The sequence below is a fragment of the Calonectris borealis genome, chromosome 37 (genome assembly GCF_964195595.1).
Source record: "Calonectris borealis chromosome 37, bCalBor7.hap1.2, whole genome shotgun sequence".
Taxonomy (NCBI): Eukaryota; Metazoa; Chordata; class Aves; order Procellariiformes; family Procellariidae; genus Calonectris; species Calonectris borealis.
Window position 1 is genome coordinate 202703 of NC_134348.1, and position 25016 is coordinate 227718.

The window sequence follows — 25016 nt, forward strand, 5'->3', positions numbered from 1 at the left end:
CTGTCCCCCAGCCCCCCAACTGGTCCCAGGCCTGCCCTCCCAGTAAGCCCATACTGGGAGGTGGGACCTGGCCCCGAAATGGGTTGAAACTCTGGGAAAATGGGCAAAAAAAAAAACCCCCGGGGGTTTGGGGGGGGGGGGGGGAGGGAGGGGGGGGGGACGCTAGGAGTCGTAGTCTTCATCCTCATCTTCCTCGGGGGCGCGGGGGGGGCCGGGGGCTGGGGGAGCCCCCCCGGGAGCCCCCCCGGGAGCGCGGGGGGTCCCAGCGGCGCGAAGGGCACCCCGGGGCTGTGGGGGAGGGGTCAGTGGACCCAGGCGTTTGGGGGGGGGGGGGCGGGGTCCTGCTTCACCCCCCCCAATCCCCCCCCCAAGGGACCCAGGTACCCGGCGGGGGGGGGGGTCCCGCTCACCCCCACCCCCCCAGGCAATTCCCCCCTCCCCCAAAACCCAGATTTTGGGGTATCCTCACCCCACCCCCCCCAAAAGGGACCCAGGTGTTGGGGTGTGCCCCCCCCCCCAAAAAAAAGGGACCCAGGCATCTGTGGGTGCCCCACCCCCCAAAAAAGGGACCCAGGCATCTGTGGGTGCCCACTCCCACCCAAAAAAGGGACCCAGGCATCTGTGGGTGCCCCCCCCCCCCCCAAAAAAGGGACCCCGGTGCCCAGGCCGGTACCTGGTGAAGTTGAGGGGGGGGCGGGGGGGGGGGGGGCTGCGGCGTCTCCTCCTCCCCGTCGCTGTCGCTGTCCTCAGAGTCCTCCTGGGGGGGGGGGGGACGGGACACGATGACACCGAGGGGACCCCCGACACCCCCAGGGGACCCCCGACACCCCCAGGGGACCCAAGTGTCCGGGCACCTCCCCCAGCCTCTAAAGGGACCCCCCCAAAACCCCCCCAGGGAATCCCCACCCTCAAGGCACCCAGGCACCCACCCCACCCCCAAAGGGACCCCCCCAAACCCCCCAGGGACCCCCCCCCACCTCCAAGGGAACCCCCCCAAACCTCCCCAAGGACACCCCCCCCCCGCCTCAAGGCACCCAGCACCCCCCCCGACCCCCAAGGGACCCCCTAAACCCCCCCAGGGACCCCCCACCCTCAAAGCACCCAACCACCCGGATACCCCCCCCTCCAAGGGGACCCCCCCAAACCCCCCAGGGACCCCCCACCCTCAAAGCACCCAGGTACCCGGGCACCCTCACCCCCAAGGTGACCCCCCCCCCACCCTCAAGGCACCCAGGCACCCCTGCACCCCTAAAGGGCCCCCCCCCCACCCCGACCCCCCCACCCAGACCCCCCCACCCACCTCCTGTTCCGAGTCCGTCCCCGACTGTTTGGGGTCCTTCCCCTTCGCCCCGGGACCCCCATTTTTCCGGCCGGCACCCGGGCGGCGACCCCTGGAAGAGACCCCCCACCCCCACCCCGTCAGGGACCCCGGCATCTCAGGGGAACCCCCCCACCCCAGAACTGCCCCCCCACCCCATTTCTGGGGTACCCCCCCCCCACATTAGGACCCCAAGCTGGCCGGGGGGCACCCAAGTGTTCAGGGAGGGGACCCAGGTGTTTGGGGGACCCCCCCACAGGTGTTTGGGGGACCCCCCTCACCCAAGGGACACCCCCCACCCATTCCCCTGGCACCCAAGCATCCGGGTGACCCCCCCCAAGCTGCACCCCCGCAGCACCCACATCGGGACCCCAAGTGTTGGGGAGGGGGCACCCAGGCGCTCAGAGAGGGGACCCAGGCATTTGGGGAGCACCCAGGGGCCCGGGGAAGGCACCCAGGGGTGTGGGGTGGGCACCCAGGGTCCGAGGGGGCACCCAGGGGTCGGGGGGAAGCACCCACGGGCCTGGGGGAGCACCCAGGGGTCCAGGGGGGCACCCAGGGATCTGGGGAAGCACCCAGGGGTCCGAGGGAGCACCCAGGGGTCCGGGGGGGGCACCCAGGGGTCTGGGGAAGCACCCAGGTGTCCAAGAGAGCACCCAGGGGTCTGGGGGGAGTACCCAGGGGTCCGAGGGGGCACCCAGGGGTGGGGGGAAGCACCCAGGGGTCGGGGGGAAGCACCCAGGGGTCCGAGAGGGCACCCAGGGGTCGGGGGGAAGCACCCAGGGGTCTGAGAGGGCACCCAGGGGTCTGGGGGGGGGAGACCCAGGGGCGCAAGGGGAGCACCCAGGGGTCCGAGGGGGCACCCAGGGGTCGGGGGGAAGCACCCACGGGCCTGGGGGAGCACCCAGGGGTCCAGGGGGGGCACCCAGGGGTCTGGGGAAGCACCCAGGGGTCCGAGGGAGCACCCAGGGGTCTGGGGGGAGTACCCAGGGGTCCGAGGGGGCACCCAGGGGTGGGGGGAAGCACCCAGGGGTCAGGGGGAAGCACCCAGGGGTCCGAGGGAGCGCCCAGGGGTCCGAGGGAGCGCCCAGGGGTCTGTGGGGGGCACCCAGGGGTCCAAGGGAGCACCCAGGGGTCTGGGGGGGGAGACCCAGGGGTCTGGGGGAGCACCCAGGGGCGCAAGGGGAGCACCCAGGGGTCCGAGGGAGCACCCAGGGGTTGGGGGGGGCACCCAGGGGTCTGGGGGAGCACCCAGGAGCGCAGGGGGAACACCCAGGGGTCCAGGGGGGCACCCAGGGGGGAGACCCAGGGGTCCGGGGGGGGCACCCAGGGGTCCGAGGGGGCACCCAGGGGTCCGGGGGAGGCACCCAGGGGTGCAGGGGGAGCACCCAGGGGTCCGGGGGGGCACCCAGGGGTCCGGGGGGGCACCCAGGGGCGCGGCCCACCTTCGGGGTCCCCGCTCGCCCTCGCCGTGGGGCTCCTCGCCCTCCCCCTGCATGTCGGGCACGGCGGCCACCAGGTCCTTCAGGAAGTCGAACTGCTGCTCCAGCTCGATGCACTGCTTCCTGCGGGGGGCGGGGCCTCAGCGGGCCACGCCCAGGTGCCACACCCACCCGCCAGCCCCACCCTTCCCCCCCTAAGCCCCACCCCTAGCACCCATTTCTGCTAGAAGGCTTTGGGGAGGGGAGCGGGTAAACTGAGGCACGGAGTGTGAAGGGCACCCAGGGGTCTGCGGGACCCTCACCCCCACCCAAAGGGGACCCGGGGGACCCTCCCCCACCCCTAAAGGGGACCCACCCCTCCAGGAGACCCTCGCCCACCCCCCAACGGGCACTCAGGTGCCCGGGGGACCCCCACCCACCCAGGCGCTCAGGGGACCCTCACCTCCTCCTAAACGGCACCCAGGCGCCTGGAGGACCCTCACCCACCCCCAAAAGGAGCCCGGGGACCCTCACCCACCCCCGAAGGGCCCCCGACGGGCACCTAGGTGTTTGGGGGACCCCCACTCACCCCCAAAAGGGCACCCAGGTGCCTGGAGGACCCTGGGCCACCCTCAAAGGGGGCCCGGGGGACCCTCACCACCCCCAAAGGGCACCCCAGGCGCCTGGGAGACACCCACCCACCCCCATAGAGCACCCCAGGTGCCTGGGGGACCCTCACCCACCCCCAAAGGGGCCTGGGGGACCTCACCCACCCCAAAGGAGCCCGGGGGACCCTCACCCACCCCTGAAAGGGACCTGGGGGACCCTCACCCACCCCCGACGGGGACCTAGGTGTTTGGGGGACCCCCACCCCACCCCCCAAAAGGGCACCCAGGTGCCCGGAGGACCCTGGCCCACCCTCAAAGGGGGCCCGGGGGACCTCACCCACCCCTAAAGGGCACCCAGGTACCTGGGAACCCTCATCCACCTCCAAAGGAGTCCGGGGGACCCCCACCCACCCCCATAGGGCACCCCAGGCGCCTGGGGACCCCCACCCACCCCCATAGAGCACCCCAGGCGCCTGGGGGACCCTCACCCACCCCCAAAGGGGCCTGGGGAACCCCCACCCACCCCCAAAAGGGCACCCAGGTGCCTGGCGGACCCCCACCCACCCCCATAGGGCACCCCAGGCGCCTGGGAGACACCCACCCACCCCCATACAGCACCCCAGGTGTTTAGGGGACCCCCCACTCACCCCCCAAAGGGCACCCCTGCACCCGGGGGACCCCCACCCACCCCCATAGAGCACCCCAGGTGTTTAGGGACCCCCACCCACCCCCCAAAAGGCCACCCCAGGCGCCTGGGGGACCCTCACCCACCCCCGAAGGGGGCCCAGGGGACCCCCACCCACCCCCATAGGGCACCCCAGGTGTTTAGGGGGACCCCCACCCACCCCCCAAAAGGCCACCCAGGTGCCCGGGAGACGCTGGCCCACCTCCAAAAGGGCCCGGGGGTACCCTCACCCACCCCCAAAGGGCACCCAGGCGCCTGGGGGACCCTCACCCACCCCCAAAGGGAGCCCGGGGGACCCCCACCCACCCCCAAAAAAGGGCACCCATGCGCTGGGGGGGGGGTCGCTCACAGGTGGGAGGTGGTCATGGTCTTGGCGTTGCGGGACTGGGTGACGTGACACGCCTTCCGCAGCAGCGACTCCAGGAACAGCTCCAGCGCCCGCGCTGCGCCGCTAAGGACCCCCACGCACCCAGGTGGCCGGGCCCCGCCCTGCCCCTCCCCCAACCCCCCCACCCACCGTGGCACCCAACGGTCAGGGGGAACGCGGGTGGCCGAGGAGGCACCCCCAGGTGTCTGGGCTGAGGGGACCGAGGCATCCGGGGTGGGGGGACCGCAGGGGACCCAAGTGTCCAGGATGGGGGGGGACCCAGGTGTCTGGGGTGGGGGGCACCCTGGGGGGACCCAGGCATCCGGGGTGGGGGGACCCAGGGGTCTGGGGTGGGGGGACCCAGGGGTCCGGGGTGGGGGGACCCAGGTGTTCGGGGTAGGGGGACCTGAGGGGACCCAGGGGTCCAGGGTGGGGGGCACCCTGGGGGGACCCAGGCATCCAGGGTGGGGGAACCCAGGTGTCCGGGGTGGGGGGCACCCTGGGGGGACCCAGGTGTTTGGGGTAGGGGAACCCTGAGGGGACCCAGGCATCTGGGGTTGGGGGACCAGGGGTCCAGGGTGGGGGGCACCCTGGGGGGGACCCAGGTGTCTGCGGTGGGGGGGACCCTGGGGGGACCCATGTATCCAGCATAGGGGGACCCAGGTGCCCAGGGTGGGGGGGACCCAGGTGCCCAGGGTGGGGGGGAGCCTGCGGGGACCCAGGTGTCTGGGGTGGGGGGGACCCAGCTGTCTGGGATGGGGAACCCAGGGATCCAGGGTGGGGGTGACCCTGTGGGGACCAGGGCGTCCAGGGTGGGGGGGACCCTGGGGCACCCAGGCGTCCGGGGGGATACAGATGATGACGGGGACGGCGGCCGCCACCTTCCCGATCTCCTCGTCCGTCTGCATGATCTTCTTGATCCGCGCCTGCGGGGAAGAGGGAAACTGAGGCACGGCCCCGCCCCTGCGCAGGCCACGCCCACAACACCCCCCCCCCAATCCGAGGCCACACCCCAACCTCCATCCTCTCAGTTGAGACTGGGAGGGAAGAGAAGGAATACGCCCTTACCCCCGCACAGGCCACGCCCACTCCAACAAGCCCGCCCCACACAAGACCACGCCCTTCAAGCACCGCCCCCAACGCGAGACCACACCCCCAGCTCCATCCTGTCATCTGTGCCTGGAAAGGAGAAGCCCCGCCCCCTGCACATAGACCCCGCCCCTGCACACAGACCCCGCCCACTCCATCAGGCCCCGCCCTGAGGCCACATACGGTCAAGCTCCGCCCCCCTCGAGGCCACACCCCCCCAGCTCCATCCCCTCACCTGGGCCCCGAAAGGAGGAAGGGGAGTGAGCCCCCGCCCCCTGCACACAGACCCCGCCTACTCCCATAAGCCCCGCCTCTCTCCCCGAGGCCACGCCCCCGGCGGGGATCACCCCTGTGCGGGGCGAGACCCCACCCCCCGTGCTTAGACCCCCCTCAGGCTCCACCCCTTAAGGAGGCCACGCCCTTCCCGAGCACCACGGGAATGCCCACCCCTCCCTGTTGCCATGGTGATGCCTCCCCCCGCCCCCCGGGCCCGGCCCTCTCCGCTGACCGGCGGGAACCGCGCGTTGTATTTCTTCTTCTTGCTCGGCATCGCCCCGGCCCCGGCCCCGCTGGATCCCGCTCGGGCCCGGCCCCGGCCCCGCTGGGCCGCTCCCGCCGCCGCCGCCTCCTCCCGGCGCCCGCCCCGGTGCCTCTCCGCTCCGCCGCGGCCTGCCGCCCGGCCCGGCCCGCCCCTTCCGGGACGAAGCCACGCCTCTTCCGGCAGGCGCTCCGCCCCCACCCCCGCAGCGCTCGCTACCGCTCCCTCTGACTTTCCCGGCTCCGCCTCCTGCCAAGCCACGCCTCCCCCCGCCGGCCCCGCCTCCCCAGCCCAAACCCCGCCTCCCCTGCTCCGGCCACGCCTCCCCAGTCCAGACCACGCCTCCCCAGCCCAACGCCCGCCTCCCCCGCTCCGGCCACGCCTCCCCAGTCCAGGCCACGCCTCCCCAGCCCAGACCCCGCCTCCCCGGCGCTGGCCACGCCCCGCGCGCTGTCAATCAAAGGGCGCTCTGGCTTTGGACCGTTTATTGGGGTGACCCCCAGCGGGGTGAGGGCGGGGCGTGGGAAGGGCGGGGCGTGGGAGGGGCGGGGCTTCCCCGCCCCCTCCAAAGGCACTTTGGTTCCGGGGGGCGGGGTTAATGCTGGCGGCCGTGCACCCATTGGCTGCAGTGCTCCGGGGGGGCGGGGCAAAGGCACAGTGGCCAATAGCAAAGCGGGGGGCCTCCCAGTGACACCCCCTCCCCCCCAGTATCCTCCCAGTAGCTCCCAGTTGCCTCCCAGTCATGCCCAGTAGCTCCCACTGGTCCCTCGGGACACTCCCAGTAGCTCCCAGTAACCCCCAGTCCCCCTTAGGACCTCCCCACCAGCTTCCAGCGACCCCCAGTAGCCACTTGGTTGCCTCCCAGTAGCTCCCAGTAGCTCCTTAGCACCACTCCATTCAACCTACAAGCCTCCCAGTGCCTCCCAGTAAACCCTAGAAGCTTCCCAGTGCCTCCCAGTAGCCCCTAGAAGTCTCCCAGCTCCCCCCAGAGCCCCCTAAAAGCCTCCCAGTGACTCCCAGTAGCCCCCCAGTAACACCTAGAAGACTCCCAGTGCCTCCCAGTCGCCCCCAACCCCTCCAGTGCCCCCTAAAAACTTCCCAGTGACTCCCAGTAGCCAACCAGTAGCCCCTAGGAGTCTCCCACTAGCCCCCCAACTTCCCAGTGCCCCCTAAAAGCCTCCCAGTGACTCCCAGTAACCCCCTGTATCCTCTAAAAGCCTCCCAGTGACTCCCAGTAGCCCACCAGTAACCCCTAGAAGTCTCCAGTAGCCCCCAGCTTCTCCTAGAAGCTTCCCAGTAGCCTCCTAACACCCCATGACCCCTAAAAGCCTCCCAGTAACCCCCAGTAGCCCCCCCAATGCCCCCTAAAAGCCTCCCAGTGACTCCCAGTAACCCCCGTATCCTCTAAAAGCCTCCCAGTGACTCCCAGTAGCCCACCAGTAACCCCTAGAAGCCTCCCAGTAGCCCCAGCTTCTCCTAGAAGCTTCCCAGTAGCCTCCTAACACCCCATGCCCCCTAAAAGCCTCCCAGTAACTCCCAGTAGCCCCCCCAGCCCCCCCTAAAAGCCTCCCAGTCCCTCCAGTTAGGAAGAAGGGAACTGGCTGAGGAAGGCGCTGAAGTCCAGGTCCCCCAGGGAGGGCAGCGAGTCCTCGGCGGGGCCCCCCCCCCCCAAATCAGGTCCCCCCCCCAACTCAGGACCCCCCCCCAACTGGGGACCCCCCCAATTTCGGGGCCCCCCCCGCCGGGGGTTGACTCTGCACCAAGCGAGCGATGGCTTCGGGGTATGACATCAGCATGGGGGGAGCCCCAAAATCTTGGGGGGCCCCCCCAAAATCTTGGGGGCCCCCCCCGAAATCAGAAGCCCCCCCTCCAAAATCAGGGGGGGGGTCCCAAAAGCTGAGGAGGGTTCGGGGGGCCCAATAAACGTTGGACGTCGGCGGGGTTAATGGTATCGAGGGGGGGGAAAGGGGGGTCCCCCAAAAGCGCCCCGAAATCCAAAGGGGGGGCTCCCCCCCCTCCGCTGCCCCCTCCCCCTCCTGGGGGGGGCCCCCTCTTCGAACTGCAGCTGCAGCAGGGCCTCGGCCAGGGGCTCCGGTTCGGGGGGGGGGCCCCCCAACAGCCCCCCAAAAGAGAAGGAGGGGGCTGGGGGGAGAGCTGAGGGGGGGGGGGAAGGGGTAAGGGGGGGGCTCAACCCCTCCAGCCCCCCAATTTGCCCCCCACCTCCCTTTTGCCCCCCAATTTGCCCCCCCTTCTGCCCCCCACCTCCCTTTTGCCCCCCAATTTGCCCCCTTTTCCCCCCATTTGCCCCCCAGCCCCCCAATTTGCCCCCCCAATTTGCCCCCCCAAGCCCCACTTCCCCCACCCCCCCAATTTGCCCCCCACCCCCCCTTTTGCCCCAATTTGCCCCCCTTTTCCCCCCCATTTGCCCCCCCAATTTGCCCCCCCAATTTGCCCCCCCAAGCCCCATTTCCCCCCCAGCCCCCCAATTTACCCCCATTTGCCCCCCCAGCCCCCCAATTTGCCCCCCCAAGCCCCATTTCCCCCCCCAGCCCCCCAATTTCCCCCCACCCCCTTTTTGCCCCCCATTAGCCCCCCCCTTTTTACCCCCCCCCCCCAGGCTCACCCATTGCGGGGGGGGGCTGGGGGGCCGGGGGGGCCGCGTGGGCACCGCGATGCGCCGGGGGGGCCGGGGCTCGGGGGGCGCCGGGCCTGGGGGGAAATGGGGGGGCACCGTCAGGGACCCCAATACCCCCCAGGGACCCCCCAGTACCCCCCAGGGACCCCAATATCCCCCAGGGACCCCAATACCCCCCCCCAAGACACCAAATACCCCCCTGTGTACCCAAATATCCCCCCGGGGACCCCCAATCTCCCACCTTGGGGACCCCAAATACTCCCCAGGGACCCCCAATACCCCCCAGGACCCCCAGGACCCCCCAGTACCCCCCCAGGGATGCCCAATACCCCCAGGACCCCCCAGGGACCCCCCATACCCCACAGGGACCCCCAATACCCCCCCAGGGACCCCCCAATACACCCCTGCAACCTCCAATACCCCCCCAGGGACCCTCCGGGGACCCCAATATCCCTCCTAGGGAGCCCCAAAGCCCTCAATACTCTCCCACGGAACCCCAAATACTGCCCAGGGCCCCCCAGTACTGCCCAAGATCCCCCCAGGGACCCCAATACCCCTCAGGGACCTCCTCAGGGCCCCCAATACCCCTCAGGACCCCCGAGGTCCCCCAATACCCCCCCAGGGACCCCAATACCCCCTCAGGGAACCCAATATCCCCTCAGGGCCCTCCTCAGGGCCCCCAATACCCCTCAGGGACCCCCCGAGGACCCCCAATACCCCCCCCAGGGACCCCAATACCCCCTCAGGACCCCCAATACCCCCTCAGGGACCCCCCAGGGCCCCAAATACCCCCCCAGGGACCCCAATACCCCCTCAGGGAACCCCAATATCCCCTCAGGGACCTCCTCAGGGCCCCCAATACCCCTCAGGGACCCCCCAGGGACCCCAATACCCCCCAGGAACCCCCAATACCCCCCCAAGGACCCCAATACCCCCTCAGAGAACCCCAATATCCCCTCACGGACCTCCTCAGGGCCCCCAATATCCCCCAGGGACCCCCAATATCCCCTCAGGGACCCCAATACCCCCCCAGGGACCCCCCAGTCCCGCACCGGGCAGGGGGCTGCGCTGGACGAAGGAGCGGAAGGTCTCACGGGTGCGCTTGCGCTTCTCCTCAATGCACTGCAGGTCCCCTGCACCAGTCACACCAGTTACCTCCCAGTTACCTCGCAGACATCCCCAGTGACCCCTCCCAATAACCCCAGTCACACTGGCCCCAGGGGTGCCCCAAGGGTGACAAAAGGGACCCGGGAGCACCCCAAGGGGGCCCAGGAGCACCCCAAGGCTGACAAAAGGGACCCAGGAGCACCCCAAGGAGCCCCAGGACCACCTCAAGGGTGACAAAAGGGCCCCAGGAGCACCCCAAGGGGCCCTAGGACCACCCATGGGTGACAAAAGCCCCCCGTGGGTGCCCCCAGGGTGACAAAAAGGGCCCCAGGAGCACCCCAAGGGGCCCCAGGAGCACCCCAAGGGTGACAAAAGGGCCCCAGGAGCACCCCAAGGGGCCCCAGGACCACCCATGGGTGACAAAAGCCCCCCGCGGGTGCCCCCAGGGTGACAAAAGGGCCCCAGGAGCACCCCAAGGGGCCCTAGGACCACCCACGGGTGACAAAAGCCCCCGTGCGTCCCCCAGGGTGACAAAGGGGACCCAGGAGCACCCCAAGTGTGACAAAACCCCCCATGGGTCCCCCCAGGGTGACAAAAGGGCCCCAGGACCACCCCAAGGGGACCCAGGAGCACCCCAAGGCTGACAAAAGGGCCCTAGGAGCACCCCAAGGGGACCCAGGACCACCCATGGGTGACAAAAGCCCCCCGTGGGTCCCCCCAGGGTGACAAAGGGGACCCAGGAGCACCCCAAGGGGACCCAGGAGCACCCCAATGGTGACAAAAGGGCCGCAGGAGCACCCCAAGGGGCCCTAGGACCACCCATGGGTGACAAAAGCCCCCCGTGGGTGCCCCTAGGGTGACAAAAGGGCCCCAGGAGCACCCCAAGGGGCCCCAGGCCCACCCATGGGTGACAAAAGCCCCCTGTGGGTGCCCCCAGGGTGACAAAAGGGCCCCAGGCCCACCCCAAGGGGATCCAGGTGCACCCCAATGGTGACAAAAGGGCCCCAGGAGCACCCCAAGGGGATCCAGGAGCACCCCAACGGTGACAAAAGGGCCCCAGGAGCACCCCAAGGGGATCCAGGAGCACCCCAACGGTGACAAAAGGGCCCCAGGAGCACCCCAAGGGATCCCAGGAGCACCCCAATGGTGACAAAAGGGCCGCAGGAGCACCCCAAGGGGCCCCAGGCCCACCCATGGGTGACAAAAGCCCCCTGTGGGTGCCCCCAGGGTGACAAAAGGGCCCAGGACCACCCCCAAGGACAAAAGGGCCCCAGGACCACCCCAAGGGGATCCAGGAGCACCCCAATGGTGACAAAAGGGCCGCAGGAGCACCCCAAGGGGCCCCAGGCCCACCCATGGGTGACAAAAGCCCCCTGTGGGTGCCCCCAGGGTGACAAAAGGGCCCCAGGACCACCCCAAGGGGATCCAGGAGCACCCCAATGGTGACAAAAGGGCCGGGAGCACCCCAAGGGGATCCAGGAGCACCCAATGGTGACAAAAGGGCCCCAGGAGCACCCAAGGGGATCCAGGAGCACCCCAATGGTGACAAAAGGGCCCCAGGAGCACCCCAAGGGGATCCAGGAGCACCCAATGGTGACAAAAGGCCGCAGGAGCACCCCAAGGGGCCCCAGGAGCACCCCAATGGTGACAAAAGGGCCGCAGGAGCACCCCAAGGGGATCCAGGAGCACCCCAACGGTGACAAAAGGGCCGCAGGAGCACTCCAAGGGGATCCAGGAGCACCCAACGGTGACAAAAGGGCCGCAGGAGCACCCCAAGGGGCCTAGGACCACCCCACAGGTGACAAAAGCCCCCCGTGGGTGCCCCCCCAGGAGGCGGGGGGCTGCGCCTGTGGCCCCCGGTACCGTGGTGGGGCAGGTAGCGGAAGTCCATGGGCTCGCTGCGCTGGCGGTCGGAGGGCCGCTGCAGCTGCATGCGGACGGTGACGGGCTGGCGCAGCGCCGGCTCGCGGTAGGGGGGCGTGCGGAAGACGATGGCGACCTGGCGGTGGACGTCGGCCTGCGCGAAGGAGCCCTTCGCCTCCCAGCCCTCCGCCGAGAACCGCACCTCGATGTCCTCTGGGGGGGGGGCAGGGGGGCAGGTGTTGGGGGGGGCAGGTTTGGGGGGGGCAGGTTTGGGGGGGGGCAGGTTGGGGGGGCAGGTTTGGGGGGGGCAGGTTTGGGGGGGGGCAGATGTTGAGGGGGACAGGTTGCGGGGGGCAGGTGTTGGGAGGCGGACCCAGCTTTGGGGGGAGCCAGATTTGGGGGGGACCCAGGTGTTTGCGGGGAGCCAGGTTTGGGGGGGGGCAGGTTTGCGGGGAGGGCAGATGTTGGGGGGTACAGGTTGCGGGGGGGCAGGTGTTGGGGGGGACACCCAGGTTTGGGGGACCCAGATTTGGGGGGACCCAGGTGTTGGGGGAGACAGGTTTGGGGGGGGGGCAGGTTTGGGGGGGGGGCAGATGTTGAGGGGGACAGGTTGCAGGGGGGCAGGTGTTGGGTGGGGACACCCAGGTTTGGGGGACCCAGATTTGGGGGGGACCCAGGTGTTGGGGGGCGGACACCAGGTTTGGGGGGGACCCAGATTTGGGGGGGACCCAGGTGTTGGGGGGAGCCAGGTTTGGGGGAGGGGGGGCAGATGTTATGGGGGGACAGGTTGCAGGGGGGCAGGTGTTGGGGGGGACACCCAGTTTGGGGGACCCAGATTTGGGGGGGACCCAGGTGTTGGGGGGCGGACACCCAGGTTTGGGGGGGACCCAGATTTGGGGGGGACCCAGGTGTTGGGGGGAGCCAGGTTTGGGGGAGGGGGAGCAGGTTTGGGGGGGGGGGCAGATGTTGAGGGGGACAGGTTGCAGGGGGGCAGGTGTTGGGGGGCGGACCCAGGTTTGGGGGGACCCAGATTTGGGGGGGACCCAGGTGTTGGGGGGAGCCAGGTTTGGGGGAGGGGGGCAGGTTTGGGGGGGGGGCAGATGTTGGGGGGGGACAGGTTGCAGGGGGGCAGGTGTTGGGGGGCGGACACCCAGGTTTGGGGGGACCCAGATTTGGGGGGACCCAGGTGTTGGGGAGAGCCAGGTTTGGGGGGACCCAGATTTGGGGGGGGGCAGGTGTTGGGGGAGACAGGTTTGGGGGGGGGGCAGGGTGTTGGGGGCGGACCCAGGTGTTGGGGGGACCCAGATTTGGGGGGGACCCAGGTGTTGGGGAGAGCCAGGTTTGGGGGGGGGCAGGTTTGCAGGGAGGGCAGATGTTGGGGGTACAGGTTGCGGGGGGCAGGTGTTGGGGGGGGACACCCAGGTTTGGGGGGACCCAGATTTGGGGGGGACCCAGGTGTTGGGGGGAGCCAGTTTGGGGGGGGGCAGGTTTGGGGGGGGCAGATGTTGGGGGGGGACAGGTTGCAGGGGCAGGTGTTGGGGGGGGACACCCAGGTTTGGGGGACCCAGATTTGGGGGGGACCCAGGTGTTGGGGAGAGCCAGGTTTGGGGGACACAGATTTGGGGGGGGCAGGTGTTGGGGGGCGGACCCAGGTGTTGGGGGGACCCAGATTTGGGGGGGACCCAGGTGTTGGGGGGAGCCAGGTTTGGGGGAGGGGGGCGGGTTTGGGGGAGGGGGGGGCAGATGTTGAGGGGGACAGGTTGTGGGGGGCAGGTGTTGGGGGGGGACACCCAGGTTTGGGGGGACCCAGATTTGGGGGGACGCAGGTGTTGGGGGGAGCCAGGTTTGGGGGGGGGGGCAGGTTTGGGGGGGGGGGGCAGATGTTGAGGGGGACAGGTTGCGGGGGGGCAGGTGTTGGGGGGCGGACCCAGGTTTGGGGGGACCCAGATTTGGGGGGACCCAGGTGTTGGGGGAGCCAGGTTTGGGGGGGGGCAGGTTTGGAGGGGGGGGGCTGGTGTTGGGGGGACACCCAGGTGTTGGGGGGACCCAGGACTCTGCGGGGGACCCAGGTGTTTTGGGGGACCCCCAGGTGTCGGGGGGGGACCCCCAGGTTTTTGGGGGGGTCAGGTGCCAGGGGGGTACCCAGGTGATCGGGGAGGGGGACCCAGGTACGTGGGGGGACCCACAGGCATTCAAGGACTCTGGGGGGGACCCGGGGGGGACCCAGGTGTTTTGGGGGGACCCCCAGGTGTCAGGGGGGGACCCCCCAGTATTGGGGGGGGCAGGTGCCAGGGGGGTACCCAGGTGATCGGGGAGGGGGACCCAGGTACGTGGGGGGACCCGCAGGCATTCAAGGACTCTGGGGGGGACCTGGGGGGGACCCAGGTGTTTTGGGGGGCCCCCCAGGTGTTGGGGGGCCCCCCAGGTTTTTGGGGGGGTCGTGCCCTGACCTTTCTGGACCTTGTCGCAGAGCAGGAAGATCTCGTCCCCCCCCCGGCAGCTCCCCGAGTTCCGGTTCACCCGGCAGATCCGCAGCTCGGCCGTGCTGGGGGCCCCTGGGGACGGGGGGGGTCACGGGGGGGGTCACGGGGGGATGGGGGGGGGTCGGGGGGGTGGCACTGGGTGACACAGAGCCACACGGGGTGACCTGGGGTGGCACAGGGTGACATAGAGCCCCGGGGGGTGACAGAAGTCTGGGGGTGTCTGGGGGAGGGGGGGGGCTGCTATGGGAGGGTCTGGGGGGTTATATGGGGTCTGGGGGGGGCTATGGGGGGGTTTGGGGGGGTGGGGGGGCTATGGGGGGTCTGGGGGGTCTCGGGGGGGGCTATGGGGGGGCTATGGAAGGGTTTAGGGGGGGTTTGGGGGGCTATGGGGGGTGTAAGGGGGGGCTATGGGGGGGTCTGGGGGGCCTATACGGGGTCTGGGGGGGGCTATGGAAGGGTTTAGGGGGGTTTGGGGGGGCTAGGGGGGTCTAGGGGGGGGCTATGGGGGGGTCTGGGGGGGGCTATGGAAGGGTTTAGGGGGGTTTGGGGGGGCTATGGGGGTCTCGGGGGGGCTATGGGGGAATCTGGGAGGGACTATGGGGGCCCTGGGGGGGCTATGGAAGGGTTTAGGGGGGTTGGGGGGCTATGGGGGCTATGGGCGGTCTCGGGGGAGCTATGGGGGAATCTGGGAGGGGCTATGGGGGCCCTGGGGGGGCTGTGGAAGGGTTTAGGGGTGTCTGGGGGGGCTATAAGGGGTCTCGGGGGGGCTATGGGGGGGTCTAGGGGGGCTACGGGAGGTCTGGGGGGGCCTATGGGGGGTCTATATGGGGTCTAGGGGGGGCTGTGGGGGGATCTGGGAGGGGCTATATGGGGTCTGGGGGGGCTATGGGGGGGGTTGGGGGGGGTGGGGGGGCTATAGGGGGTCTGGGGGGGCTATGGAAGGGTTTAGGGGGTGTTGGGGGGGCTATGGGGGGTCTGGGGGGGCTATGGGGAGGTCTGGGGGGGCTATGGGGGGGTCTGGGGGGGCTATGGAAGGGTTTAGGGGGGTTTGGGGGGGCTATGGGGGCTATGGGGGGTCTCGGGGGGGGCTATGGGGGAATCTGGGAGGGGCTATGGGGGCCCTGGGGGGGCTATGGAAGGGTTTAGGGGGGCTACAAGGGGTCTGGGGGTGTCTGGGGGGGGGCTATGGGGGGTCTGGGGGGGCTATGGAAGGGTTTAGGGGTGTCTGGGGGGGCTATGAGGGGTCTCGGGGGGGCTATGGGGGGTCTAGGGGGGCTACGGGAGGTCTGGGGGGGCCTATGGGGGGTCTATATGGGGTCTAGGGGGGGCTGTGGGGGGATCTGGGAGGGGCTATATGGGGTCTGGGGGGGGCTATGGGGGGGGTTGGGGGGGGTGGGGGGGCTATAGGGGGTCTGGGGGGGCTATGGAAGGGTTTAGGGGGTGTTGGGGGGGCTATGGGGGGTCTGGGGGGGCTATGGGGAGGTCTGGGGGGGGCTATGGGGGGGTCTGGGGGGGCTATGGAAGGGTTTAGGGGGGTTTGGGGGGGCTATGGGGGCTATGGGGGGTCTCGGGGGGGGCTATGGGGGAATCTGGGAGGGGCTATGGGGGCCCTGGGGGGGCTATGGAAGGGTTTAGGGGGGCTACAAGGGGTCTGGGGGTGTCTGGGGGGGGGCTATGGGGGGTCTGGGGGGGCTATGGAAGGGTTTAGGGGTGTCTGGGGGGGCTATGAGGGGTCTCGGGGGGGCTATGGGGGGTCTAGGGGGGCTACGGGAGGTCTGGGGGGGCCTATGGGGGGTCTATATGGGGTCTAGGGGGGGCTGTGGGGGGATCTGGGAGGGGCTATATGGGGTCTGGGGGGGGCTACGGGGGTTCTGGGGGGCTATGGAAGGGTTTGGGGGGGTTTGGGGGGGCTAGGGGGGGTCTGGGGGGGCTATGGGGGGTCTATATGGGGTCTGGGGGGGGCTATGGAGGGGTTTGGGGGGGTTGGGGGGGGTTATGGGGCTTCTGGGGGGGCTATGGGGGGTCTATATGGGGTCTGGGGGGGGCTCTGGGTGGTTTGGGGGGGCTCTGGGGGGCCCCTGGGGTTTGGGGGAGCCCTGGGGGTTCGGGGGGGCCCTGGGGGGGCTCTGGGGGTGTCAGGGGTTCGGGGGGGGCCCTGGGGTTTGGGGGAGCCCTGGGGGGGTTCGGTGGGGCCCTGGGGGGGCTCTGGGGGTGTCGGGGGTTCGGGGGGGCCCTGGGGGGTTTCTGGGGGGCCCTAGGGGGGCCCTGGGGTTTGGGGGGGCTCTGGGGGGTTCGGGGGGGCCCTGGGGGGGGTTGGGGGTGTCCTGGGGTTCGGGGGGGCCCTGGGGGGGGTTGGAGGGGCCCTGGAGTTCGGGGGGGCCCCGGGGGGGTTCGGGGAGGCCCTGGGGGGGTTTGGAGGGGCCCTGGGGTTTGGGGGGGCCCCGGGGGGTTGGGGAGGCCCCAGGGGGTTCGGGGGGGCCCCGGGGGGGTTTGGGGGGGCCCCGGGGGTGGGGGGCACTCACGGTTGTCGTAGACGGGCTGGGAGAGGACGGGGGGCAGGGCCCGCAGCCCCCCCGGGCCCCGCACCCACACCTGGAAGCAGAGCCGCACCGCGCTCAGGTCGTACTCGCCCCCGCGCTGCTCCGCCGGCACTGCCGGGCACAGCGGGGCCACCGTGAGCGCCGGGGCCACCGGGGCCACCAGTGACCACCAGTGACCACCACCAGTGACCACCAGTGACCACCAGTGAGCACCAGGGCCACCGGGGCCACCAGTGACCACCAGTGACCACCAGTGAGCACCGGGGCCACCAGGGCCACCAGTGACCACCAGTGAGCACCAGGGCCACCGGGGCCACCAGTGAGCGCCGGGGCCACCAGTGACCACCAGTGACCACCAGTGCCACCAGTGCCACCAGTGACCACCAGTGACCACCAGGGCCACCACCAGTGACCACCAGTGACCACCAGTGAGCACCAGTGAGCACCAGTGACCACCAGTGAGCACCGGGGCCACCGGGGCCACCGGGGCCACCCGTGAGCACCGGGGCCACCCGTGAGCACCGGGGCCACCGGGGCCACCCGTGAGCACCAGGGCCACCAGTGAGCACCAGTGAGCACCGGGGCCACCAGGGCCACCAGGGCCACCAGGGCCACCAGTGAGCACCAGGGCCACCGGGGCCACCGGGGCCACCGGGGCCACCAGTGAGCACCAGGGCCACCGGGGCCACCAGGGCCACCAGTGAGCACCAGGGCCACCAGTGAGCACCAGGGCCACCGGGGCCACCAGTGAGCACCGGGGCCACCGGGGCCACCAGTGCCACCAGGGACCACCAGGGCCACCAGGGACCACCAGGGCCCACCACTGCCACCAGTGCCACCAGTGCCCACCAGGGACCACCACTGCCACCAGTGCCACCAGTGACGCCCCAGGGGGCCCGCACCCCCCAGGCACCCCCCCGGCCCCCCCAGCAACCCCCAGTGCCTCCCAGTAACAACCCCGGCCTCCCCAGTCACCTCCCTGGCACCCCCAGTACCATCTGGTGCTCCCAGTAACACCCAGTGCCTTCCAGTAACAACCCCGGCCTCGCCAGTCACCTCCCTGGCACCCCCAGCAACACCCCCAGGGACCCCCCCAGTCCCCACCAGCAACCCCCAGTGCCTCCCAGTAACGACCCCGGCCTCCCCAGTCACCTCCCTGGCACCCCCAGTACCATCTGGTGCTCCCAGTAACCCCCAGTGCCTTCCAGTAACAACCCCGGCCTCCCCAGTCACCTCCCTGGCACCCCCAGTACCATCTGGTGCTCCCAGTAACACCCAGTGCCTTCCAGTAACAACCCCGGCCTCCCCAGCAACCTCCCTGGCACCCCCAGTAACCTCCCAGTAAGCCCCCAGTAACCTCCCAGTAAGCCCCCAGTACCATCTGGTGCTCCCAGTAACCCCCAGTGCCTTCCAGTAACAACCCCGGCCCTACTGGTAACCTCCCTGGGACCCCCAGTAACCTCCCAGTAAGCCCCCAGTAACCTCCCAGTAAGCCCCTAGCACCCTGTGGTGCTCCCAGTAACCCTCCCAATATCCGTGACATCATCTCCCAACAACTCCCAGTCCCTCCCAGTAACCCCCAGTCTCTCCCAGTAATTCCCAGTCCCCCTCCCAGTGCTCCCAGTCCTCCCAGTAACCAATAGCCCCCCTCCCAGTACTCCCAGCCCTCCCAGTAACCCCCAGTCCCCCTCTCAGTGCTTCCAGTCCTCCCAGTAACCCCCAGTCCCCCTCCCAGTGCTCCCAGCCCTCCCAGTAACCCCCAGTCCCTCTCAGTTACCCCCAGTCCCCCTCCCAGTAACCCCCAGACCCCCTCCCAGTGCTCCCAGCCCTCCCAGTAACCCCCAGTCCCTCTCAGTAACCCCCAGTACCCCTCCCAGTAACCCCCAGTCCCTCTCAGAAACCCCCAGTCCCTCTCCCAGTAACCCCCAGACCCCCTCCCAGTAACCCCCAGACCCCCTCCCAGTAACCCCCAGTCCCTCCCAGTAACCCCCAGTCCCCGTCTCAGTGCTTCCAGTCCTCCCAGTAACCCCCAGTCCCCCTCAGTAACCCCCAGTCCCCCTCCCAGTTCTCCCAGCCCTCCCAGCAACCCCCAGTCCCTCTCAGAAACCCCCAGTCCCTCTCCCAGTAACCCCCAGTCCCCCTCCCAGTGCTCCCAGCCCTCCCAGTAACCCCCAGTCTCTCCTAGTAACCCCCAGACCCCCTCCCAGTGCTCCCAGCCGTCCCAGTAACCCCCGGTCCCTCCTAGTAACCCCCAGCACCCCTCCCAGTGCTCCCAGCCCTCCCAGTAACCCCCAGTCCCTCTCAGTAACCCCCAGTACCCCTCCCAGTAACCCCCAGACCCCCTCCCAGTGCTCCCAGCCCTCCCAGTAACCCCCAGTCCCTCTCAGTTACCCCCAGTCCCCGTCTCAGTGCTTCCAGTCCTCCCAGTAACCCCCAGTCCCCGTCTCAGTGCTTCCAGTCCTCCCAGTAACCCCCAGTCCCCCTCAGTAACCCCCAGACCCCCTCCCAGTGCTCCCAGCCCTCCCAGTAACCCCCAGTCCCTCTCAGTAACCCCCAGTCCCCCTCCCAGTAACCCCCAGACCCCCTCCCAGTGCTCCCAGCCCTCCCAGTAACCCCCAGTCCCTCTCAGTAACCCCCAGTCCCCCTCCCAGAAACCCCCAGCCCCCCTCCCAGTGCTCCCAGTCCTCCCAGTAACCCCCAGGCCCCCTCCCAGTAACCCCCAGTCCCTCTCAGTTACCCCCAGTCCCCCTCCCAGTAACCCCCAGACCCCCTCCCAGTGCTCCCAGCCCTCCCAGTAACCCCCAGTCCCTCTCAGTAACCCCCAGTCCCCCTCCCAGTAACCCCCAGACCCCCTCCCAGTGCTCCCAGCCCTCCCAGTAACCCCCAGTCCCTCTCAGTTACCCCCAGTCCCCCTCCCAGAAACCCCCAGCCCCCCTCCCAGTGCTCCCAGTCCTCCCAGTAACCCCCAGGCCCCCTCCCAGTAACCCCCAGTCCCTCTCAGTTACCCCCAGTCCCCCTCCCAGTAACCCCCAGACCCCCTCCCAGTGCTCCCAGCCCTCCCAGTAACCCCCAGTCCCTCTCAGTTACCCCCAGTCCCCCTCCCAGTAACCCCCAGCCCCCCTCCCAGTGCTCCCAGCCCTCCCAGTAACCCCCAGGCCCCCTCCCAGTAACCCCCAGGCCCTCCCAGTAACCCCCAGCCCCCCTCCCAGTGCTCCCAGTCCTCCCAGTACCGTTGAAGGGGTTGTTATTGGTGCGGATCCGCTCGGCCACGGCCGCTTCCAGCTCCCGTTTCTTCACGCACTGAATCCCCAAATTCTGGAAACTGGCCCCAAAACGGGGGGTCAGTATGGATCCTATACGGGGGGGGGGGGGACCCAGGCACCCGGGGGGCACCCTATACATTTGGGGGGTCACCCTATACATTTGGGGGGGACCCCTATATATTGGGGGGGTCCCCTATACATTTGGGGTCCCTGGCACCTGGGGGGAGGGACCCAGGCATCTGGGGGGGACACCCTATATATTTGGGGGAGCACCCTATACATTTGGGGGGGACTCCTATATATTGGGGGGGTCCCCTATACATTTGGGGTCCCTGGCACCTGGGGGGAGGGACCCAGGCATCTGGGGGGGGACACCCTATATATTTGGGGGAGCACCCTATACATTTGGGGGGGACTCCTATATATTGGGGGGGTCCCCTATACATTTGGGGTCCCTGGCACCTGGGGGGAGGGACCCAGGCATCTGGGGGGGGACACCCTATATATTTGGGGGAGCACCCTATACATTTGGGGGGGACTCCTATATATTGGGGGGGTCCCCTATACATTTCGGGTCCCTGGCACCTGGGGGGAGGGACCCAGGCATCTGGGGGGGGACACCCTATATATTTGGGGGAGCACCCTATACATTTGGGGGGGACTCCTATATATTGGGGGGGTCCCCTATACATTTGGGGTCCCTGGCACCTGGGGGGAGGGACCCAGGCATCTGGGGGGGGACACCCTATATATTTGGGGGAGCACCCTATACATTTGGGGGGGACTCCTATATATTGGGGGGGTCCCCTATACATTTCGGGTCCCTGGCACCTGGGGGGAGGGACCCAGGCATCTGGGGGGGGACACCCTATATATTTGGGGGAGCACCCTATACATTTGGGGGGGACTCCTATATATTGGGGGGGTCCCCTATACATTTCGGGTCCCTGGCACCTGGGGGGAGGGACCCAGGCATCTGGGGGGGGACACCCTATATATTTGGGGGAGCACCCTATACATTTGGGGGGGACTCCTATATATTGGGGGGGTCCCCTATACATTTGGGGTCCCTGGCACCTGGGGGGAGGGACCCAGGCATCTGGGGGGGGACACCCTATATATTTGGGGGAGCACCCTATACATTTGGGGGGGACTCCTATATATTGGGGGGGTCCCCTATACATTTCGGGTCCCTGGCACCTGGGGGGAGGGACCCAGGCATCTGGGGGGGGACACCCTATATATTTGGGGGGTCACCCTATACATTTGGGGGGCACCCCTATATATTGGGGGGGTCCCCTATACATGTGGGGTCCCAGGCACCTGGGGGGAGGGACCCAGGCATCTGGGGGGGGACACCCTATATATTTGGGGGGTCCCCCTATACATTTGGGGTCCCAGGCATCCGGGGCGGGAGACACCCTATATATTTGGAGGATCATCCTATACATTTGGGGGTCCCCCTACACATTTGGGGGGTCCCTCTATACATTTGGGGGGGTCCCCTATACATTTGAGAGGGGTCCCCTATACATTTGGCATCCCAGGCATCTGGAGAGAGGGACCCAGACATCTGGGGGGGACACCCTATATATTTAGGGGGTCCCCCTATATATTTAGGGAGTCCCCTATACGTTTGAGGGGGTCATCCTATACATTTGTGGGAGTCCCCCTATACATTTGGGGACCCAGGCACCTGGGGGGAGGGACCCAGGCATCCGGGGGGGGGGATACCCTATATATTTGGAAGAACACCCTATACAATTGGGTGTCCCCCTATACATTTGGGCGGGGTTCCCTATACATTTGGGGTCCCAGGCACCTGGGGGGAGGGACCCAGGCATCCGGGGGGGGGGATACCCTATATATTTGGAGAATGACCCTACATATTTGGAGATCCCCCTACATATTTGGGGGGGGCGTCCCTACACAACGGGGGTGTCCCCTATACATTTGGGGAGGGTCCCCTATAGATTTGGGCGGGGTTCCCAGGCACCTGGGGGGAGGGACCCAGGCATCCGGGGGGAGGGACACCCTATATATTTGGAAGAACACTCTATACAATTGGGCGTCCCCCTATACATTTGGGGGGGTCACCTATACATTTGGGGTCCCAGGCACCTGGGGGGAGGGACCCAGGCATCTGGGGGGGGGGATACCCTATATATTTGGAGAATGACCCTATATATTTGGAGATCCCCCTACACATTTGGGGGGGGCGTCCCTACACAACGGGGGTGTCCCCTATACATTTGGGGAGGGTCCCCTATAGATTTGGGCGGGGTTCCCAGGCACCTGGGGGGAGGGACCCAGGCACCCAGGGGGGGGGATGCCACCTTTTATATTTGGAAGATCACCGTATATATTTACAGATGCACCTACGCATTTGGGGAGGGGTCCCTACACATCGGGGGAGTCCCCTATACATTTGGGGGGGGTCCCCTATAGATTTGGGGGGCCCCGCCCCCCCCACCTGTGGACGTTGTGCTCGGGGGGCAGCTCGGCCTCGTAGTAGCCGTCCCGGCAGTCCTTGCCCACCAGCTCGTGGGGGTGGGGGCGGTGGGGGGGGTCCTTCGTCACCAGCGACACCCGCACGCGCCCGGGACCCCGGTAGTTGTTCACCTGGAACGGGGGAAAACATACTGGTTTATACTGGTTTCTACTGGTTTTTACTGGGAGGCTCAGGGGGATGGCGGGGTGGGGTCTTGGTGGGGTGGGTGCTGTGCTGCCCGGGGATGGGGGCACCTAGGGGGCTTTGGGAGGGGTGGGGGGGGTTCCTGGGCAGGCACCGGTGCATACTGGTCTATACTGGTTTATTTTCTTTTATACTGGTTTCTACTGGGAGGCTCATGCGGATGGCGGGGTGGGGTCTTGGTGGGGTGGGTGCTGTGCTGCCCGGGGATGGGGGCACTGGGGGGGCTTTGGGAGGGGTGGGGGGGGTTCCTGAGCAGGCACCAGTGTATATTGGTCTATACTGGTTTACAATGCTTTACACTGGTTTATAGCGCTTTATACTGGGAAACTCACGCAGATGGTGGGATGGGTCTTGGTGGGGTGGGTGCTGTGCTGCCCGGGGATGGGGGCACCTAGGGGGCTTTGGGAGGGGCGGAGGGGGTTCCTGGGCAGGCACCGGTGCATACTGGTCTATACTGGTTTATTTCCTTTTATACTGGTTTCTACTGGGAGGCTCATGCGGATGGCGGGGTGGGGTCTTGGTGGGGTGGGTGCTGTGCTGCCCGGGGATGGGGGCACTGGGGGGGCTTTGGGAGGGGCAGGGGGGGTTCCTGAGCAGGCACCAGCACATATTGGTCTATACTGGTTTACGATGTTTTACACTGGTTTATAGTGCTTTATACTGGGAAACTCACGCAGATGGTGGGGTGGTTCTTAGTGGGGTGGGTGCTGTGCACCCCAGGCATAGGGACACCAGGGGAGCCCTGGCAGGGGTTGGGGGAGGTCCTGGGCAGGTACTGGTGCATACTGGTTTCTACTGGTTTCTACTGGTTTCTACTGGGAGGCTCACGGGGATGGTGGGGTGGGGTCTTGGTGGGGTGGGTGCTGTGCTCCCCGGTGATGGGCGCACTGGGGGGGCTTTGCGAGGGGCGGAGGGGGTTCCTGGGCAGGCACCGGTGCACACTGGTCTATACTGGTTTATTTTCTTTTATACCGGTTTCTACTGGGAGGCTCATGGGGGTGGCGGGGTGGGGTCTTGGTGGTGTCGGTGCTGTGCTCCCCAGGCATAGGGACACCGGGGGGCCCTGGGAGGGGTCAGAGGGGCAGCTACGGGTGCATACTGGTCTCTACTGGTTTCCCTTGTTTCGTACTGGTTTCTACTGGTCTATACTGGGAGACTCACGCGGATGGCGGGGTGGGTCTTGGTGGTGTCGGTGCTGTGCTCCCCGGGGATGCTGCCGGCCGAGCGCCCCTCGCATTTGTAGCGGAATCGCATCCCCCGCGGCTTCGGCTGCTCCAGGATCTCCACGAAGGGGGCGGCCCCCCCCGCCTCTGCCGGGGCACCCGGGTGACCCCCCCATAGGGGACCCGGGTGACCCCCCCCCCCCATAGGGGACCCCTCCCATAGGGCCCCCCCCCCAATTGACCCACGTGACTCCCCATACGGGACCTGGGTGACCCCCCCCTTCCATAGGGGACCCAGGTGACCCCCCCATAAGGGACCCGGGTGACCCCCCCCCCCATAGGGGACCCCTCCCATAGGGGGCCCCCCCCCCCAATTGACCCACGTGACTCCCCATACGGGACCTGGGTGACCCCCCCCTTCCATAGGGGACCCAGGTGACCCCCCCATAGGGGACCTGGGTGACCCCCCCCCATAGGGGACCCAGGCATCCAGGTGACCCCCATAGGGGAGCCCCCACACACCCCCCCATAGGGGACCCACGTGACCCTCCCCCATAGGGGACCCAGGCATCCAGGGGACCCCCCACAACCCCACATAGGGGACCCAGTGACCAGGTGACCCCCCCATAGGGGACGCCCCCTCCATAGGGGACCCACGTGACCCCCCCATAGAGAACACCCCACCCCATAGGGGACATCCCCCCCATAGGTACCCCAGCCCCCCCCCCTGCCCCCCCACTCACCCCAGTCCTGCTGCATGAGGAAGGGCAGAAGATCCGGGGGGGTCACTGGAGGGGGGGGGGGGAAGGGGGGGCGTGGTGTCACGTGGGGGGGGGCCCCCAAATCCCTTCAGCCTCTCTAAGGAGCCCCCCCCGCCTTAACACCCCCCCCGCCTTAACACCCCCCCCTTGAACGCCCCTCCCCCCTTTTAACGCCCCCCCTCCCCCCTTAAAGCGCCCTCGCTCCCGCGTTAACCCTGGAACCTACTGACGGCCCCCGCTTTCCCGGCGGGGGGGAGGAAGGAGGGGAAAAAAGGGGGATCCCCCCCCAAAATAAGGAGGGGGAGGGACTCACCGTCCTCCATGGCGGGGGGGGGGGGAGGGGACACACCGGGGGGGTCCCGGGGACACCGGGGGGAAGGGGGAGGGGGGGGGAGGCGACACGATCGCGCCGCCGCTTGCGGAAGCGCCGCCGCTGCCCCACGTGACCGCGGCTGCCGGGAAGGCCCCGCCTCCTTCTTC

General features: G+C 68.5%; 2 protein-coding genes across 2 annotated transcripts; both read right to left on the reverse strand.

Annotated features, from left to right (window-relative positions):
* Positions 1-57: 57 nt before the first annotated feature.
* DRAP1 (DR1 associated protein 1) lies at positions 58-6182 on the reverse strand. Its single transcript, XM_075135126.1, is given in 9 exon segments — positions 58-227; positions 230-288; positions 674-693; positions 695-757; positions 1301-1391; positions 2764-2883; positions 4382-4475; positions 5253-5325; positions 5997-6182. Coding segments are annotated over 9 exon segments (627 nt in total). The 5' UTR covers positions 6039-6182; the 3' UTR covers positions 58-162.
* A 1502-nt stretch (positions 6183-7684) lies between these two features.
* RELA (RELA proto-oncogene, NF-kB subunit) lies at positions 7685-24980 on the reverse strand. Its single transcript, XM_075135218.1, has 11 exons — positions 24850-24980; positions 24519-24563; positions 23774-23922; positions 22391-22539; positions 19885-19976; positions 16637-16765; positions 14082-14186; positions 11632-11844; positions 9714-9794; positions 8650-8735; positions 7685-8180 (listed from the first exon to the last, which is right to left on the reverse strand). Exons 1-11 carry the CDS (start codon positions 24857-24859, stop codon positions 7902-7904), a joined length of 1338 nt encoding a protein of 445 aa, XP_074991319.1. The 5' UTR covers positions 24860-24980; the 3' UTR covers positions 7685-7901.
* Between the last annotated feature and the right edge of the window lie 36 nt (positions 24981-25016).